The 17,116-nt window shown below is 41.4% G+C and overlaps 1 protein-coding gene across 1 annotated transcript in view; it reads left to right on the top strand.

The window, feature by feature from the left end:
• LOC106731034 (ryanodine receptor 2-like) overlaps positions 1-17,116 on the top strand; it is a 48,755-nt gene that overhangs the window by 1,490 nt on the left and 30,149 nt on the right. The window contains 7 exon segments of the mRNA XM_032460762.1: positions 1,335-1,429; positions 1,533-1,676; positions 6,698-6,793; positions 12,714-12,832; positions 13,145-13,181; positions 13,184-13,277; positions 14,732-14,973. Of these exon segments, the coding sequence (XP_032316653.1) occupies positions 1,335-1,429; positions 1,533-1,676; positions 6,698-6,793; positions 12,714-12,832; positions 13,145-13,181; positions 13,184-13,277; positions 14,732-14,973 (827 nt within the window).

The raw sequence follows: 17,116 nt of genomic DNA, 5'->3' as shown, positions 1-17,116 counted from the left end.
GGTCTGCCCTTGGGAGCCTGTGAATTTGCTCCCATCTCTCCTGCGTCCTGTCCTGGGGGCAGCTTTTGGTGTTCAGATTTGCAGGGCCTATGTTGCAGGTCATTTCTGCCCCTGGGAGACGAGGAGGTGCTGTCAGGGTGCAGGAGCGGCGGCAGCGACAGCGGGAAATGGGAGCAAATCCCCGCTCTAGCATGGGGTAGACCAAATGCTGCCATTGCTGCTGCTGCTGCTTCGCCCCCCCCCCCCCCCACACCCCGCCTACCTCCCAGGAGCAGGCTGACAGGGAGAGATTGTTTCCAGGAAGCCAGGGCAGCAGAGGCTGCCCCCCAGGCCAGGCATCGGGGGAGTTGGGAGGAAGTTGAGTGGCTCTCCCCGGGCAGCCCCCCTCCCCGCCTCTGCGTCTGCTGCTGCCTGCTGTCCATTCTGGGCGGGGCTGCCCCCTCCCTGCCGGCAGCACCATGAACCACCCAAGGCCCACTGGCGAGTGGTGGGCACCCTGGTACCACCCTGACCCATCAGCTCAGACGAGGCTCTGGGTGTGTGGCGGGGAGAAGTGGGGTGGCGTAGGGGTGGGGGCAGGGCGCCCGGGCGAGAATTGGAAGTGCCTCCAAGCCCCGCCCGGGCCCAGGAGCCTGGGACACAGGGCTGTGTGCCAGCACTCTGCCCGGGATCCCTGGCTGGCTGGCTGGCTGTCGCCATGGTGATGGGAGCCCAGAGCATCCTGCCCCCGCTGGTTGAGGGGTGAGGGGTTGAGCTGGGGTAAGGTTGCACTCCGGGTGTGGGGGGATCCCGTGGTGAGTGGGCACAGGCTGAGGGGTGAGGAATCGCTGGGAGTGATTTGACCCGGCTAAGCGGTTAGGGGCAATTCTAATGTTAAGGTTGAGGGAATCTCAGGTGAGGTAGGCGGGGACAGGTTGGTTTGTGGGGGCTGTAGCTTAGTAGGTAGTGGGGTGCAGTCTGCTGGTGGTAACTTATGTGTGAGGAGGAGCCTTGTCTTGTGGGGTCCCATCGATCCAGTACCGGATCAGGGCGTGGGGTGTGGAGGTAGTGACTGGGTTGGGTTCAGCGAGCAGAGGGAGTTCTGCTGGGGGTGTGGCCTGGCTCAGGCTTGTTGGCGGTTCTAGTGGGTGCCATTATACTTATGTTAGAGAACTGTAAGTCGTGAGTATTTCACAAAATTTTGTTGTAGGAGTCTTGGCAAGAAAAGGTGAAAGTCTGTTTTTTATGACATGTATCTGAATGGAAATTTCAGCAACTTGGGAAACTCTTGATTATACTTGGCAGTAGCTAATATGACCCTTTGTTAAACCGTTACATTCTCGCCCCAACTCGAGGCAGCACGTGGAAGGGGAGACCTCAAGGTGGAGGAGGATGCTCACCCATAGCCCGGGAAAGGGCGATCCCTTCATCACTGCCAGGCTTTGGCAAGGTGAGATGTGTCCCTCTGGGCAGCACCCTCCCCAAGGCCGGAGCTGTGCTGAGGGGAGAGCCCAAGCAGCCTGTGCCCTTCCTGCTGAGGCTTTCTCCTCCAGGACAAGGAGAGCTGGACGTGCTGAGGGGCCAGCAGCTGACGCTGTGCATCCTGAAGGCGGGCCACGCACTGCTTTCTCTCCAGGACCAGCTCAGGCAGCTCTTGTCTCAGCCAGCTGTTCAGGAAGCTGCAGCTGCTCACACGGGTGACTTTCTAGGATCCTTTATAGACCTGTAAGAAAGGCAGAAACTCCAGTAGAAAACAGCTAAGGGACATGTATGGGTGGCCCATAAAAGGAGAAGGAGAGATGGCTGACCCTACAGAGATGCTCTCTCCTCAGGACCCATGGGAAAACACTCATGCCATTGTTGGCCAATGTAATCATGCCAGCCAATCCACCCAAAGTGTTACTGACCTGAGTCCCTGGACTCTAGAAACTTAAGAGACCAGAGAAGGAATATAAGTGAGGCTTTATTAAGTCAGAGTTGAAGCCACAAGAGCATGAGACACAGGGATGTTATGATGCTGATAAGTGCAGAATATTTTTTAAACAATAATAATTTTTTGGTTAACTGCCACATGACTTGCATTTTGTATTCTGACTGGATAAAAGTTTAAAGATTTAATGAGTTATTTAACATTATAGAATGTTGGTTCAGTGAACTAGCACTTCCTTTGTAAGAGCTTAATTCAAAATGTTTTTGTCGTCTTGAAGTTGGACTGCACCTAACCACTGATCTTCTTGTTCCGTAAGAGACTGGATACTATTTATTCATTAAGAAATAACATGCCTTCGATTTTCAGACAGTGTGCAAAGGTGTAATAAAAAGTGTCAGATCTAAATGAGCTTAAAATAGGCTAGAAGAAGACCTGCAAAGCATAGTATTATATTCACATTTTATTCAAGCTCATGTTTACAGTGCCAACCCTAGTGCCTAATGCATTTACATTAATATTTCTTAAAGTGAAGAAAAATAGAATGGCGAGTGTAAGGTCTTGCTAACTCTTCAAGGCCAATTAGCCAGCAATTACAGAGTATTTTAGGGTATGGCATTCTTGTCGGGCATTGAGGAAACAACATTTGTCTTGAATTTGTTTATGAACCTTGAAGCACCACCTGAAGTTGCCACTGGCATGTTGAGAAGTCTGAGAGCAACTGCCGCTGTAGGTACTGAAGCTGCTTTTCCTTTCTCTTTTTAAAAAGAAAGTAGCTGTAGTATTTAATTTTGAGGGGGTGGGGTAATTAGGTTTATTTATGTATTTATTTTAGTTGTGGTACTGGGGATTGAACTCAGGATCTCGCGCATGCTACTAAGGAGCACGCGCTCTACCACTGAGCTGTACCCATCCCCCCTTATTATTTAACTTTAAAATTAATACATCTTCATTATAAAAATTTAGATAATAAAAAAGAAGGTAGAAACAATTTTTAAATGTAACCACTCTTTTTAGTGTATAACCTTGAAAAATGTTTCTTTGAATTTAAATATAACATTAAATACATGCAAACTGTTTCACACGCCCACATGCACACACATACACTAGCATCGTGCGTGCCTGTGCAGATCCCTGTCCTGCTAAGACATCAGTCGTGGCCTGATCCCCTAAGGCTTTAGTTAGCTCTGTCCAAGTTCCAGTGTCATGGACAGGGACAGGCTTCAGCCTTTCCCTTGGTGTCTGTACATTTTGGGGAGTTGTTCGGTTACACTGTTTCCTGCTTTCATGCTTCTTTGTGATTGTCTGTTGTTCCTCTGAGGTTACATAATATCTTGGCCGCAAAATGTCACCTCTTCACAGGTTCTTACTGAGCATTTGTGATTGATTTACTTATTTTACAGAATTTATGTGGCTTCAGGTGGTCTGTGTGCACAGTCGTATCACCGAGCATGCCCCTCTTTCCTCCTTACTCCCCTCAGCTCCCCGTTTCTGAAGAAGAAAATTTCCCCTTTTGGCTCAGGGAGAGCCGTCTCATCCTTATCAAAGTTCTTGAGGGTGTGTTTCTATCCCAGGCATTTCTCAGGACACATTTCTCAAAAAGTCAGCTCTCGTTATCTTAAGAAATACTCCAAAAACACAGTTTCTTCATTCTGTGCGTATACTTACGTGGAGTATATACATTTACTTCACAAAAATGGGGCCATATCCTCAGTATTCCTTTGTAGTATTTGTTACACTGACCTCTGTATTGGGCATCGTTCCTTGGCCGTAACTGCAGACCCTCCCCAGGTTTCAGTGAATGTGCACCACCCTGCTGCAGGGATGTGCCATCAGTTACTCAGCCCACACGCACGATGTTCCCAGTAGTTTGCTGTGATAAATGGCGTCGTGATGAGCTCCCGTGTATTTCTCTCTATACTCTTCTAATACTTGAGAAAATTGCTTAACTGATTTCTTCATGACTAACTTGCTGAATTATAAGTCACATACCCCATTTATCTGTAAGATATCCTCTGCACGTGCACACATACATTCATAATGTTCACAAGGCATTCTGTTTTACTGAGTTAAAATTTTTTGGTAAAAAATACATACATTTTTAAAGTTTGTCGAGATAATCATGTTTCATCTTTGACTTATTAACAGATTTCCTAATGGATTTCTGTCTTACTGGAATAATGAACCCTCACTTGAGTTAATGCTGCCAGCTCACTGCTGAATGATTTGTCAATACCATCCTTGTATAAGATTTCTGGATCTGTATTCATAGGTGAGCGTTCCCTCTGGTTTTCTTATATGCACACTGTCTCTGTTAGGCATTGACATCAAAGGTATACAGTCTGTAAAATAAGTAGGGAGGTTTTCTTAGTTTCTTTACTTTGGAACACTTTAGTATAGAAATGACTTCTTTCTTAAACAGAAAAAAGTGTTTGGTCTTTGAGATACTTCTCAGTACCACCCATGGTTTGTTATTCTGTTCAGATTTTCTCCTTGGGGTTAATTCTGGGTGAAAAAATACATATTTGGAGACCATCCTTTTTCCTAAACGTTCAAAAATCCAGTATAGAGATATATAAAGTGGCACTGTTTGTAATTCCTTTTTCTCTTAATTTTGTTCTTTTTCTCTTCTTGGTTAAAATCGTTGGTTCTTAGCTCATATTTAAACAGAGTCCTTGACTATGTTGATCAGTCCTACTATTTCATCTTACTACATAGATCACTTCTACCATTTCCAGTGTATTAATTTCTACTTTTATTGCTATTTATTTTTTCCAATTCTACTTATTTTTTATATTTTCCCCTGTAGTTTGAAAGGATGTTTAGTTAACATTTCTCACCCTTTTGCTTAGCACTCAAAGTGTTAATTTTTCTCTGACTACAGTTTTGACCATCTACCATTGTTTGTGTAAGGCAGCATTCCTATTTTTTTATATTTTCTAGGTATTCTGTAAATGTGATGTTGATTCCCTCATTCACTAAAAAATTAATTAGGAGAGATTTTAAATGTTTATGTGCTCAAGTTTTATTTTTGTTTCTGCTTTTCTTACTAATCTCAAGTTTCATTACTTTGTTGTCAGAAAGCATAGCCTAGGTACCATTTCTGTTTGTGGTAAATTTAGTGTTTTCTTTGTGACCTACTGTGTGGTTTTCTTAAATATTCCATGGTTTATTAAAACAGCTTATTTGTGCATTATTAGTTTCCTTCAAGAATTACCTTTTCTCTAACATTTGACCTCTAGAAAATATTTAATATCTTGCATTTTAAAATAAAAAGGTAAAGTTAAAGGAATGGGTTAAATTTTAAACAAATGAAATTCAGTGAAGATACCAAAACATCATGTACTTTACCCCAGTTGCTGTTGTTCTAAGTCAGGAACAGATACTTACATGTTAAAATTAGAAATCCCGCTGAGCATATAGGACTCCTCATTCCTCCACTACGCCTCATCCTTGACGTGTGTGTGTGTGTGTGTGTGTGTCTGTCTGTCTGTCTGTCTGTCTGTCTGTCTGTCTGTCTGGCTTTTGTTGGGGGCTGCTGGAGAGCCAAAGTAATTCAGTGCATCATCTTTTAATATTTGTACAGATGTTGCAGGGACTCTGTTTACCAAAGAGCTTTTCTTACGCTGTTATAAGAACCGAAACCTTCCTGTCCTTTCTGTCGTTATTTCTTTTCTTCCTCTCAGGTCAGATAACAACTTTTTGGGGAGGAAGGAGGAAATGTGAAAGGAGTCTTTAAGCCTGATTGAACTCCGTAGCTATTGGGTCTCTTCTGTTTTGCTGTTAACGAGATAAACGGGGTATTCTCAAATCTCAGGTTTTCAAACTGCTCCCTAGCACCAGCAGATTTTAAATGGCGATTTTTCTTACAGCAACAGCTTTTTCACATTAAGCATCATATTATATAAAATCTCACCAGCCTTTTATAAACAATTATATTGTTTCTGGACAATCTTGTGGATGTACAAGTAGAATTTATGTAAGATATCACATTTGCTTTGAAAGAATGGAATGATTTAGAAACAAGTTTTAACTGTAGTGTATTAGTTGGATTGAAAGATCAGAAGGGTCACATAGGAATTTCACGTAAGATGGGTTCTTTGGTCAAAGAAGTGCAGGAAACACTAGGTTAAGCAAAGTTTAAAGGAGGTGGCTTGACTACAGGAGTTACTTCTTAGAGTCTTTAGTGTGCATTGTGAATTTCTACATGGAAAAAAGAGATACAAGGGGAAAAGGTTTTCACACTTGTTAGTCACTGGCCCTCCCAGCCTCTTTCCCCTGTAACATTTAATTACATCTCTTTATATGTCTGTTATAGTTACTAGTCATACCTAGTAGTATTTTATGCTGCATGTTCAGGAGAAGTGGTGTTCCCTTAACTTCTTCATTACACAGGTGAGAAAATTGAGCTCTAGGGAAATTAAATAATTTAGTCTCCCAGCTGATTAAAAGCCGTGTGACGACCCAAGTGAGGAAATCCCCAGTGCACTGGCTCCCACTGCCCTGGCTCCCACTGCCCGTCAGTATTTCTTCCCAGTATGGAGTGTAGCTTTCTCAAAGCACATTCCTTCTAATAAGCAATATTTTTTCAGTTCTCAGTAATGAATACCAATTCTTTTTTTTAAATGTCTCAATTGTGTGTATGTATGTATGTGTGTATTTGTATAAATGTTTCAGGTATAAAGTAAAGGTATTTTGTTTTTGAACCAACACTTTCCAGCTACTACTAGCTTACCTTGCATTTTGAACTAGAAAGTTATGGAACTGAAATCTGCTTTTTTCCTTTTGCAGCGGCTCTAATTAGAGGAAATCGTAAAAACTGTGCTCAGTTTTCTGGCTCCCTCGACTGGTTGATCAGCCAATTGGAAAGACTGGAAGCTTCTTCCGGTATGTTTTCCAGTTACCTCCTTATTATGATATATTATTTCTGTTTTCTTCTGTTTTGTGTCCTTTCAGACATAAAAACAAACAGATTTAGTGCAGTATGAATGTTTTCCCTTTAATAGGTTAAAAAGTTTATTGACTGATAAAATCATTGGCACTTTCCTGAGGTGTTTCTAGCAATCTGACCATATCCTCTTCATTTGCATTTAAAAAAGAATGAAGTCCTGAAATCCACTACCAGGTCAGAATTCCCATTCTTTTTCAAATCAGTTACTCTGAATGCAGTATGAATGCACTATACAAATGAAAGGATTGGTCTGGGTGAAATGTTTTTGCTTTTGTTTTAGTTTTAGTTTTAGTTTAAGTAAATGGAATTTTTTTTTTAAAGGATTGATTTGAAATTCCCATTTTTAACTTGTGTTCAAATGATTACTTCGCCTGATTTTGGAAAAAAAATTTATCTTTCCAAATCATATATAGCACAGTAGTTTATTTTGAAGGGGTTTAGTAAATACTAATAAACATCGTTACGAAATATCTAAAGGCAACAGGTCTGATGCGTCTGTGTCTAACAAGCAGTATTACTTTATGCCGGCGTTGTAGGGACGTGCAGGTGACTACCAAGCCTGCCTGAGCTCTGGGGCTCTGCAGGTGCCTCGGGGGTGCCCCAGGCTTTATTAGTTGCTCCCCCATCTGTCTGCATAACATTCCACAGCGCACTTCCACAGCACTGATGTCTTTTCAGTTGCTTACTTTTCCTTTCCGTCTCCTGCACTGGTAATGAATTCCTTGAAGGTAGGGGTCTGGTTTTATTCATCTTCGTAGTCTCTGGACATGCCATACCATCCGGCACCTAGTAGGTGCTTCATGGCATTTGCTGAATGAGTGCAGTAATGAGTGTTTGAATTCACTTCAGAAAATACCTGTCAGTACAGAAATAATTCCATTATTTTCACAAAAAGACCCAGTTAGGGGCAGATTTGTTGGAATCAAATGAAGATGGAAAGAAGAACAGATGGTTGTGGTCAAAGGAGTTTACTTTTAAGTCACAGCGAAATTTCAGAGTTTAAGATGTTAGGAACCTAAAGTTAAGAGAAATTTGAGTAACAATGAGTTCTAAGGCATTGCTGGGTTGTTGGGAGGCAAGAGGAGAAAAGGAGATTGTTGAGATAAAAAAGCTCAGGAATTAAGAGATGAGGATTCTTAGGGCATCACAGTGTGACTGAGACAACTGAATCAATATATAATGCACTGAATAAGGAAAAACTGAGTAGCTATTGGAAGGAAGTGATCAGATTAGTGCTAGCAGGATGACGGTAGAGATGCAAAAATGGATCAGTTCTTGGGTCAAAGCATCTAGAATTGTTGGCAAGCTCCAGTAGATATAAAAAAAGTATGCTGGTCCCTTTCCCTGGCCCAGGAAGTATCTAGAAAGAGAGAGGAAAAGAGCAGCCTTCAGAATGGACAAACGCTGGACAAATCAGCTGCTTCACTTAAAAAAAAAAGCACAGCAAAAATGCTTAAAGTGTGAAGGAAAAACGGCTGGTCTAACAAGATAACTCACAAGTCTAGGAATGTGAAGGAGAGGCTGGGCCGGGCTAACAAGATACCTCACAAATCTAAGTATTGGAATACTGATCTGAGTTCTGCTGGACCAACTTGTATATCTAAGTTAATTAGTGTTGGTTTGCTGTTCATGTTTTTTGCTAGGCAGCTGGGTTTTCAAAGATACATATCTGGCTTTGGAATGTTGGTTTGCTGCCTCCCCGCCCCCACTTTTGTGATGATAATGCTGCTAAAGCTGTTCCATGCCTATTGGCCGAATACCCCAAGCTTGTACTTTACCCTGTAAAACCTCATGTGCACATCTTGGAGGTGCTCAGAGCTTCGGAGCAGAAGCCCCTCTGAGCCGGCTGGCGTAATACATCTGAGTACTCTGACCCTCCGAGTGGTGCTTGTTTCTTGACTGGCCCGTCTTTTCCGTAACAAAAGGAGAAGAGGAGAGAGAGAAGGAAAGAGTAGAGCTGAGTGTTCTTCAGGCTCAGCCACTCAGAGTCCAGAGTTTAGTCAGAAGCACAATTCCACTGGCTGCAAATCGCTACCTGCTGTCATCCTGTCTCCATCCAGCTGCCGCCCAGGCATTTCTACCTCAATTAGCAGCCCTGTGCTTGGAGGAAGCAGAGTGAAATTCTGAGTAGAAAGGACCCTTAGAGGATGCTTAAACTAACGTTCTCACTGACAGAGGAATAAATCGAGGCGTAGAACATTGAAATCACCGCTTTGAGATGCTAGAATTAACTTCCGTAGCCAAGACGAAAACCAGCTCCCTCGTGTCAGGCTTGAAATATGTCCACTGTACCTTGTAGCCTCCTAGTTTTTAAGTATTTAAAGTATTTTTCACCGAACAGTTTTCTTTACTGTAGTTACATTTATGCTTTTTGTGAATGGCTTTTTATCCTAGAGGAAGTAGAATGTTGTTTAGTTCTTAAAAGAGACAGTATCAGTAATGATAGGCATCTATAATGCACACACACAGTAAAAGTGAAAATGTATTTCAGTCGTGCTTCACTGTTTACTTAGCGCTTCCATAGGCATCATCTGATCTGTCTGATCTGAGGCTGTGGACCACACCCTCCTCTGCTCAGTCCCCCAGCTGTGTGAGTAGCTTGGATGTGTCTGAGCAGCAGAGCAGAGGGGGGCTCTACAGACTCTCAGTGCCCTTGGAAAAGGGCAGTGGGCACAGCTCAAAATAAAGCCCTGCAGACTTAGGGAGAGATCAACGAGGGCGTGAAGACAGTCAGCAGAGGGGTGTGCTGATTAGGCAGCTCACCTCACCTTGGGGTCCACCAGAAGTAGAAGGGTGGGCTGATTCAGGACCTGAGTGGACATGAGACAAGGTGGAGGAGGAAGGGTCCAGACAGGGTATGTTTATAAGTTACCCCACAGTGTCTGGAGCTATTTTATTGGGGGAAATTCTGTAGAGAACACGTGCCTTAGTGACATCCCACCTGCAGGGTGAGGGAGTCGGAAGTGTTTGTAACCAACTTCCCTTCTGTCGTTGGGGTGGTGCTGCTCCCAGGGGCTTTCATTCTAGGACTCCTCCAGCTGCCACTGTGGGCAGAGCAAATCCTGAAGCAAAGGGATGCAGGAGCTGGTGGTCGGGAGTCTGCAGTGACCCTTGCCAGGGGCGGGAATGGGAGTTACAGCAGGGCCCGGCAGTGTCTGCACCCCGCCAGCTGCTGGTTCACTACATGACAGAGAGCCTCAGAATGGGCAGCTGGGTTTCCTTTCCACATTCTGCATCATCTGAAGTCGACTGTATATATCACCACTGCATGAGGCCTTTTTAGATTCTCTGACCAGTTTAGAAGAGCAGCCACTGTGGATTTCTTGGGAGGGAAAAGGGGAAGTTAGACATTGTCCCAGACTTCATGTGGACTATGTCTGGGCCAAATTTAACTGAAAAGACAAAAGAGTTGTATGAGCAAGAACCGTTGATTGAGTTGATGTATTTCTGAAGACTGGGTGTTTCCTTAGGATGGTTTTAGCCAAGCTTTAAAAATGCAAGCTTAAACTTTTTTCTTTGAGAATCTGACCATAAGTGTTACGTACTGTTGCAATTTCAAGGTCTTAGTGAATTTATAATTTAATTTTCAAATCATCTCTAATCAGCTGTTGCCCTTATAATGTTAAACACTTTCTCTGTCTCACTTTTCACCTAAGGTTTTGAGCATACATCAGGATAATTTAAATATACACACAATGTGGTAGATCTAGCAAGTCTTTATTGTTTGAAAATGACTCTTTGGGCATTTCCAATTTGTTTTCCTTTAGGAATTTCTTACTATAAAAAATAAAAGCAGTTTATTCCAACAGCTAAAATTAAAAATAGTTTTCTCTGACTTTTTATTGTCAGAATTAGAGTTCTTTTCAACTAAGTGTTTATTTGTTGGATCTGACCTGGTCCCATTGAAAAAAAGTTTTAATGTTAAACCCCAAACTCTGAAAGCCTTCTATTGCAATAGGCTGAATATGAGAAAAATCAAGAGATATATTTTTGTATTGCCATTATTAACAATTTACAGTCTCCATTGTTCTTTCCAAAAGTCTAATTTTTAATTTTTCCTAATTCATTGAGGTTAATGAATATTTATTTATGAATGTTTATTTACAAAAAGAATGTATTTTTCTTGATCTTCTACCTGTTTTCTTGGTAATGATTATATGTTATAGCAGAGATTGGCAAACGTTTCCTGTAAAAGGCCAGATAATAAATATCTTAGGCCCTGTGGACCAGAGGGCTTTGCTGCTGCAACCACTCAGCTCTGACTTTTTAATGCAAAAGCACCATTCCTAGATTCCTCTTGTTTTGCTAAGAAACATTTTCTACTGTGAACTCCAGGAGAGTGTGTAATGATCTCTACTGGTTAGGATGCAGTGTTGCAGGGTCATACTTTTAGTGGCTAGAAGATACGTGAGCGAGCGGGCATGTACGCACAGTACAGCTTTAATTATAAATACAGGTGTCCGTGTGTTCTGTAGTGATAAGTTCGGGGAGAAAACAAACAGAAATCCCACATCAGGATAACATAGGATGTTGTCTGTGAAAATGCTTTTCCCTTTCTGTTATTTTAGTTTATTAGCTTGGAATGAATGAGTCTATTTTATTGCTTAACTTCTTAATCATAGCAGAAATAGTTTCCTTACCTTTATATAAAAGTCATCTTTAACTTACCCATCAGTCTCTAGTATTATTATCATTATCTGCTATCTTTAATTTTTAATGGACACAAATTGTTGAAACACAGCAACATATTTCGAACCACACCAGAAACTTACCTTTATACATTTGTATTTCAAAGAATTAAGTCATTGGTTAAGAAAGTAACATTAACAGCTCTTGTCTTGTAACGGGGTGGGGTCTGGATGAAGCGTGGACTGTGACAGCTGAAGCGAATTACCTCTGTGCTCTGCCGTCTGTAAGCCTGAGCGCTTTACACTTACCTGCTAAGAAAGTGAGCTCCGTTTGGAAGGTGTAAACCTTTCTGCAAGGTTCCTCTGGGCCCCTTCTCAATACAGCACTCTCCGACAGACATTGTGTTTTATGAATGTTACGTTTAATTGATACACATGAACTCCATTCTCATTGCTGACAAGGCAGGCTTGCTCTGAAAAAATACACACGTACCCATTTAGCTTTCCAAGTTCACACTAAAAATTCAGATAATGAGATTTATTTTCTAATCTCTTTTTTAAACTTTAAAAAAGGATCTGTTCCATTTTATCTTCTCTGATAGCTGATACCTAGGAATATCACCATTCTTACTCAGTTTCATATATTGTATATTTCTACTTATTTTTGTGTTGTTTTGTGTATTTCTTTTGTTCTGCAAACCAAGAAACATTTCCTACTATAACCCTCCAGGAGAATGTCGTGATCTCCATGGGTTGGGATGCATTGTTGCAGGGTTAGACTTTCGGTGTCCAGAAGCTTCATAAGTGGCCCTATGCCACCTGTCCCAGCCCATATTTGGTCTGGACCCCAGGCACATCAGGTGTGCCTGCCATTCAAGACTTCGCTCAGCACTTTAGCACCCTACTTTGCTGTCTGGAGAAAATCACGAAAGAGTTCTCTAAGGCCCCACTTAATTGCTGCTTTCTTTCATATGTCTACCTGCAGAATTACCTGCTCACTCAGCTGAACTGTGTCTTTGCCTTGTCCTCATTCATACCATCATCTCTGATCATCAGCCCTGCCTGCCAAACACCACCAGCCCTATCACAGTGTCCTACGACAAATGCATCGAGCGTGTGAGAATTGTACTATGTTCACTCAACACCTGAACAAATGCATAAAGAAGAGGAAAGACACTGTTGTAGGTGCTTAATTATATTCTTCCCCTCTTTTTCTTTTCTTCTTTAGGTATTCTTGAATTTGTACACTGTGTGTTAGTAGAAAGTCCAGAAGCTCTAAATATTATTAAAGAAGGGCATATTAAATCCATTATCTCACTTTTAGACAAGCATGGAAGAAATCACAAGGTAAGGGAACTATTTTATGGCCAGAAATGAATTCCGGAATAATTTAAAAAATATTTTTGAAAAAAATCATTTTTAAAAGGGGTGTCAAATTTTGGGGGAGTGTTATCTACCTTTTAACTTCAGTCAGGTCACACTGCTTCGTGTCTGTTCATGTCATCAGTGGGAGGACGAGCGGTCCCCGATCTGTGTGTGAAGGAGAGGCATGAACGCAGTGGGCGCTGCTGCTGTGTGTGAAATGACTGGGCCAGCGGTACCTGGAGGGGATTGTTTGTGTCTGTGGGAGTTTTACCTGAAAGCAGTTTCTCTTTTCAGGTCCTTGATGTCTTACGCTCTCTCTGTGTTTGCCATGGGTAGCAGTCCATTCTAACCAGCATCTCATCTGTGACAATCTCCTGCCAGGAAGAGACCTGCTGTTGCAGACCCGCCTCGTGAACCATGTCAGCAGGTCGGTTCAGATAGATGACATCACCAGATTGGTAACGTAACAAACAATGTATGTTCCAGCTTTGTAGCAGAAACTTCTTATGGTCTATTTTGTTTTATTAGTGTCTTTTACGTATTTCCCCAGTGAATGGTATAAGAATTTTTCTACCAAATAGATGAACAAAGCGAAATGCACATGTGTTACCAAAAAATGTCTAAGAGCTCTCCTTCACATTCTTGTGTAGCTGAGGTACCACTGTTCTCTTCAGGAGCAGACTGACCGTCGTACAGGGGTACACTTGTGTAGACTTACATTTTACACCTGCTTAGAATGTAACTGAAAATGCTTCAGTGCCAATGACGAAGTGCCTGCTACGTATAATAAAGGTCTTGAATTCAAATATCCACAATATAATAAATTCCACAAGTAAGCAGTGGAACTATTTTCAGGTAGGTCTACCTTCCAGGTGTCAGACATTTGTTGAGTACACATGCCAGCCACAGTGCTCAGGGCTTGACAAGCATTCTACACTGTGTCTGCACAGACTGTTACTGGGAGCCATACTTAACAGATTACGGTGTGGAACTGGAAACGAAACTCATGTCTAACTCTGAAGATGGAGCTCTTCACCACCATGTCACAGTGCCTTCTGGGAACAAGATCATCAGCATAGAATGCAGCTTATGATTAAGAAAATGTTGTGTGTGATAGTGATAACTTTGATATACAGTGTTTGGCAGCTGTTCAGGAAATACTTCCTACTTCACTCTGTTTCAAACAAAAATGTACGGTTTGGTGTATATTTTTATGATGTGTTTTTTAAACAGGATTGATTTGATTTCCTTCGTGGTTCCTTGTATAATAGACCTGCTATTTATGAGCTTTATTTCCTGAGACCTTCACACATTCTTGATATTAACTCAAAGTCCCTTCATAAAATGCAATTAAATATAACTAGCTAGAAATCCTTCTTTAGAAATCCTTCTTTTCACAGCAAGTCATAGAGAACAACAAAGGTTACTGATCACCTTGGTTTTGTCACTGAGAATATGGCTTTCTTCAGCCTTCTACCCTGTGGGACACAAAGTTTAGCTTAGAAGGTGCCTCTGTGTCCTTGATTGACAATAACTGCATTGATTCTCAGGGTCTGCTCTGCCGTCCTGAGTGCCTCACCTTAACCATGATTAATGTTTAAAAGAAGCAGAAGTGCAATTAAGAAAAAATAGTATCAGATCCTTGAGTGATGTCGCTAAGTAATCCAGAAAGCAGACACCACTCCCTGAACGTTGCCTGTAAGTCTGGCTGTCATGCATCCTGCCTCGGTGATCGTTTCAATAATTTGTTTTACTTAAGGAAACACACATTTTACTTGTATCTTTGCAAAGCAGGACTCCTGTTCAGAATAGCACAATGTAGATTAAAATGATGAAAGATTTATTTGGACTTTCTCACATGCTGTTCCCATCTCTTTAAAGCATGAGGCCCAATATTTTTCTGGGTGTCAGTGAAGGGTCTGCCCAGTATAAGAAGTGGTACTATGAGTTGATGGTCAACCACACCAAGCCGTTCGTAACCGCTGAAGCCACTCATCTGTGCATGGGCTGGGCTTCCACAGAAGGCTGCTCCCCCTACCCTGGAGGGGGCGAAGAGTGGGGAGGCAATGGTGTTGGAGATGATCTCTTTTCCTGTGGATTTGATGGCCTTCACCTCTGGTCAGGTAAGTGTATCTGGCTTCTTTTACAGTGTTCTGGAAGGTAATCTTACGCCCTCACCTTCCAGTCCTGAAAGTGCTTGATGTTGCTTGTATCAGATGCATTTGTGATTCAGAAATCTAACACTGACGTGATGAGTGAGAGGGTGGAGTGAAAAGCAGAATTTCACTAGGGGAGAAAGAAACCTCATACAATTATAGTACATTTCCAGAAGACTTGAGTTTGATTGCCGATGAGCGGTATGTTTCAGAAGTAGTGTTCTGATCCGTGAATCAACCGGAAAAACATAAGCATTTACTACTTACTTTAATTCATATGTACGAAGCTTAACTTTCGATATAAAAAGGAATCAAAAACAAATCCTGGAAAATAATTGGAATGAATAGACTTAGTTCCACCTCCTGGTAGATAATATAATGTCAAGAATTGGTAATTTGTAAAGTGTATTGTGAGGAGTCAGTTCGTAATCAGATGATGCTTTGTTTCACAAGTGTGGAACTGTTTAAAAATAAATGTATGGGGGGAAGGTGGAGCTCAGTAGTAGAACTCATGCTTAGCATGCATGAGGTCGTGGGCTTAATTCCCAGTCCCTCCATTAAAAAAAAAATGTATAGTTCATTTCACTAGCTACCAACACTAAGCTTTGATGGTTGAGCACACATTTAAAATGAGTAATATATAAAAATAAAAATAATACTCTTTTCTGATTTATTAAAAGGTGGGTTTTGATTGGCTCTATTTTAAAGTGTGGCTGTTGATTATGTAGATACTGGAATTCATCTGGATTCTGCAGACATGTGCTCTATTCACAGAGCTGCATTAGAATGAACCTGATGTTTATAACACATTTATGACACATTTAGCATATAGAAAATACAGAGAGGTTCCTTGCATTCCAGAATGCTGAACCTTGCCTATTATGGGCAAATCAGGTGACATTCATTTATTATTGCTTTATAGGTCTTATAAATTATGAAAATAAATTTTAAAACTAAATTAAACCTAAGAGTTTGAGCTACTGAGTTTATAAATAAAAGCACTCCAGTTAGTTGTATCTAACAGTAATACCTACTAAATTTTTCCTTTGTTCATTGTTCAGTGCCAGTAGCTCAGTAGCCTGGAAGAGATGCAGGTACATTTTGGATATTTCATGTCACCTGTGGGGCACTGGTTGGAGCTCAGGTCTTAGGGTAGCATGTTTTACACACAGGTGTGCTGTGCTGGTCACAGGAGAGTCACAGTGTCCATTCCAAAATTTTCTTAGGGCTCTTTGCCTTTATTGGTTAGTAAGAAAATTTTGGAACTTCAGAAGACCTGACCAACAAAAAGTAGGGTTAATGTCTGTTTTTTCTCATGATGCATTTTAATTATTATCCTCTCTCTCTACTTTTGAGTATCACCCCACACAAAATGGAGTGAATGAATGAGGTATGTTCACTTGTTTTCCCCTTACAGAGAGATTAGGTGGAAAAGAAAACAAAACAAAACATTACTCTGATAAAACAGTGCTGATTGCTTCTAATTGTTTTAGCCACATAGCACTGCGTCACCATTCTCATTTTAGCATTTAGTTTGAAACTTTTTACATCAACACAGAGAAAGAGCCCAGGGCTTATGGAGTGGAACTGTATGCAATATGCCTTTCAGGACAAGGGATTTGTTAGTAGAACAGCGAGAACAACAAAACTGTTTGGTGAATCTGTGCACTTACCACAGAAAGGAGAATCGGATGGGGAGTTTCAGGAGAAAGTCATCTTGAAACTTTATATCACGAGAAAATGTCTGTTTTTTCAAATGGCAAGGAAATATACACACTCTCTTGCCTGTAGCTAAAATCTGTGTTCCCTCCAGCCACTGGGATCTTTTGCAGATTTTAGATTCTTGATCAATAAAGACATCTAAATTAATTGGCTTTTGACTGGCTGACCATGGTAGAATTAATTGGAATTCGCACAATCTTCTTGGGTTCATTCTCCTATTCTTTTTCTTTTTAATAGTTGAAGTAGAATTTAAAATACCAGATATCTGTGATTTCTGGGCTAGGGCACATTCTCTGCCATTTAACTCTTTGTGATTGGAGAGCAGGTATGTTCCAGAGGGACCAGCATTGGGCTCGTCAGCAAACATTTTGAGCTCTTCTTCACTTAT

The sequence above is a fragment of the Camelus ferus genome, chromosome 18 (genome assembly GCF_009834535.1).
Source record: "Camelus ferus isolate YT-003-E chromosome 18, BCGSAC_Cfer_1.0, whole genome shotgun sequence".
NCBI classification, from domain to species: domain Eukaryota; kingdom Metazoa; phylum Chordata; class Mammalia; order Artiodactyla; family Camelidae; genus Camelus; species Camelus ferus.
This window is presented reverse-complemented; position numbering and strand designations above follow the sequence as displayed.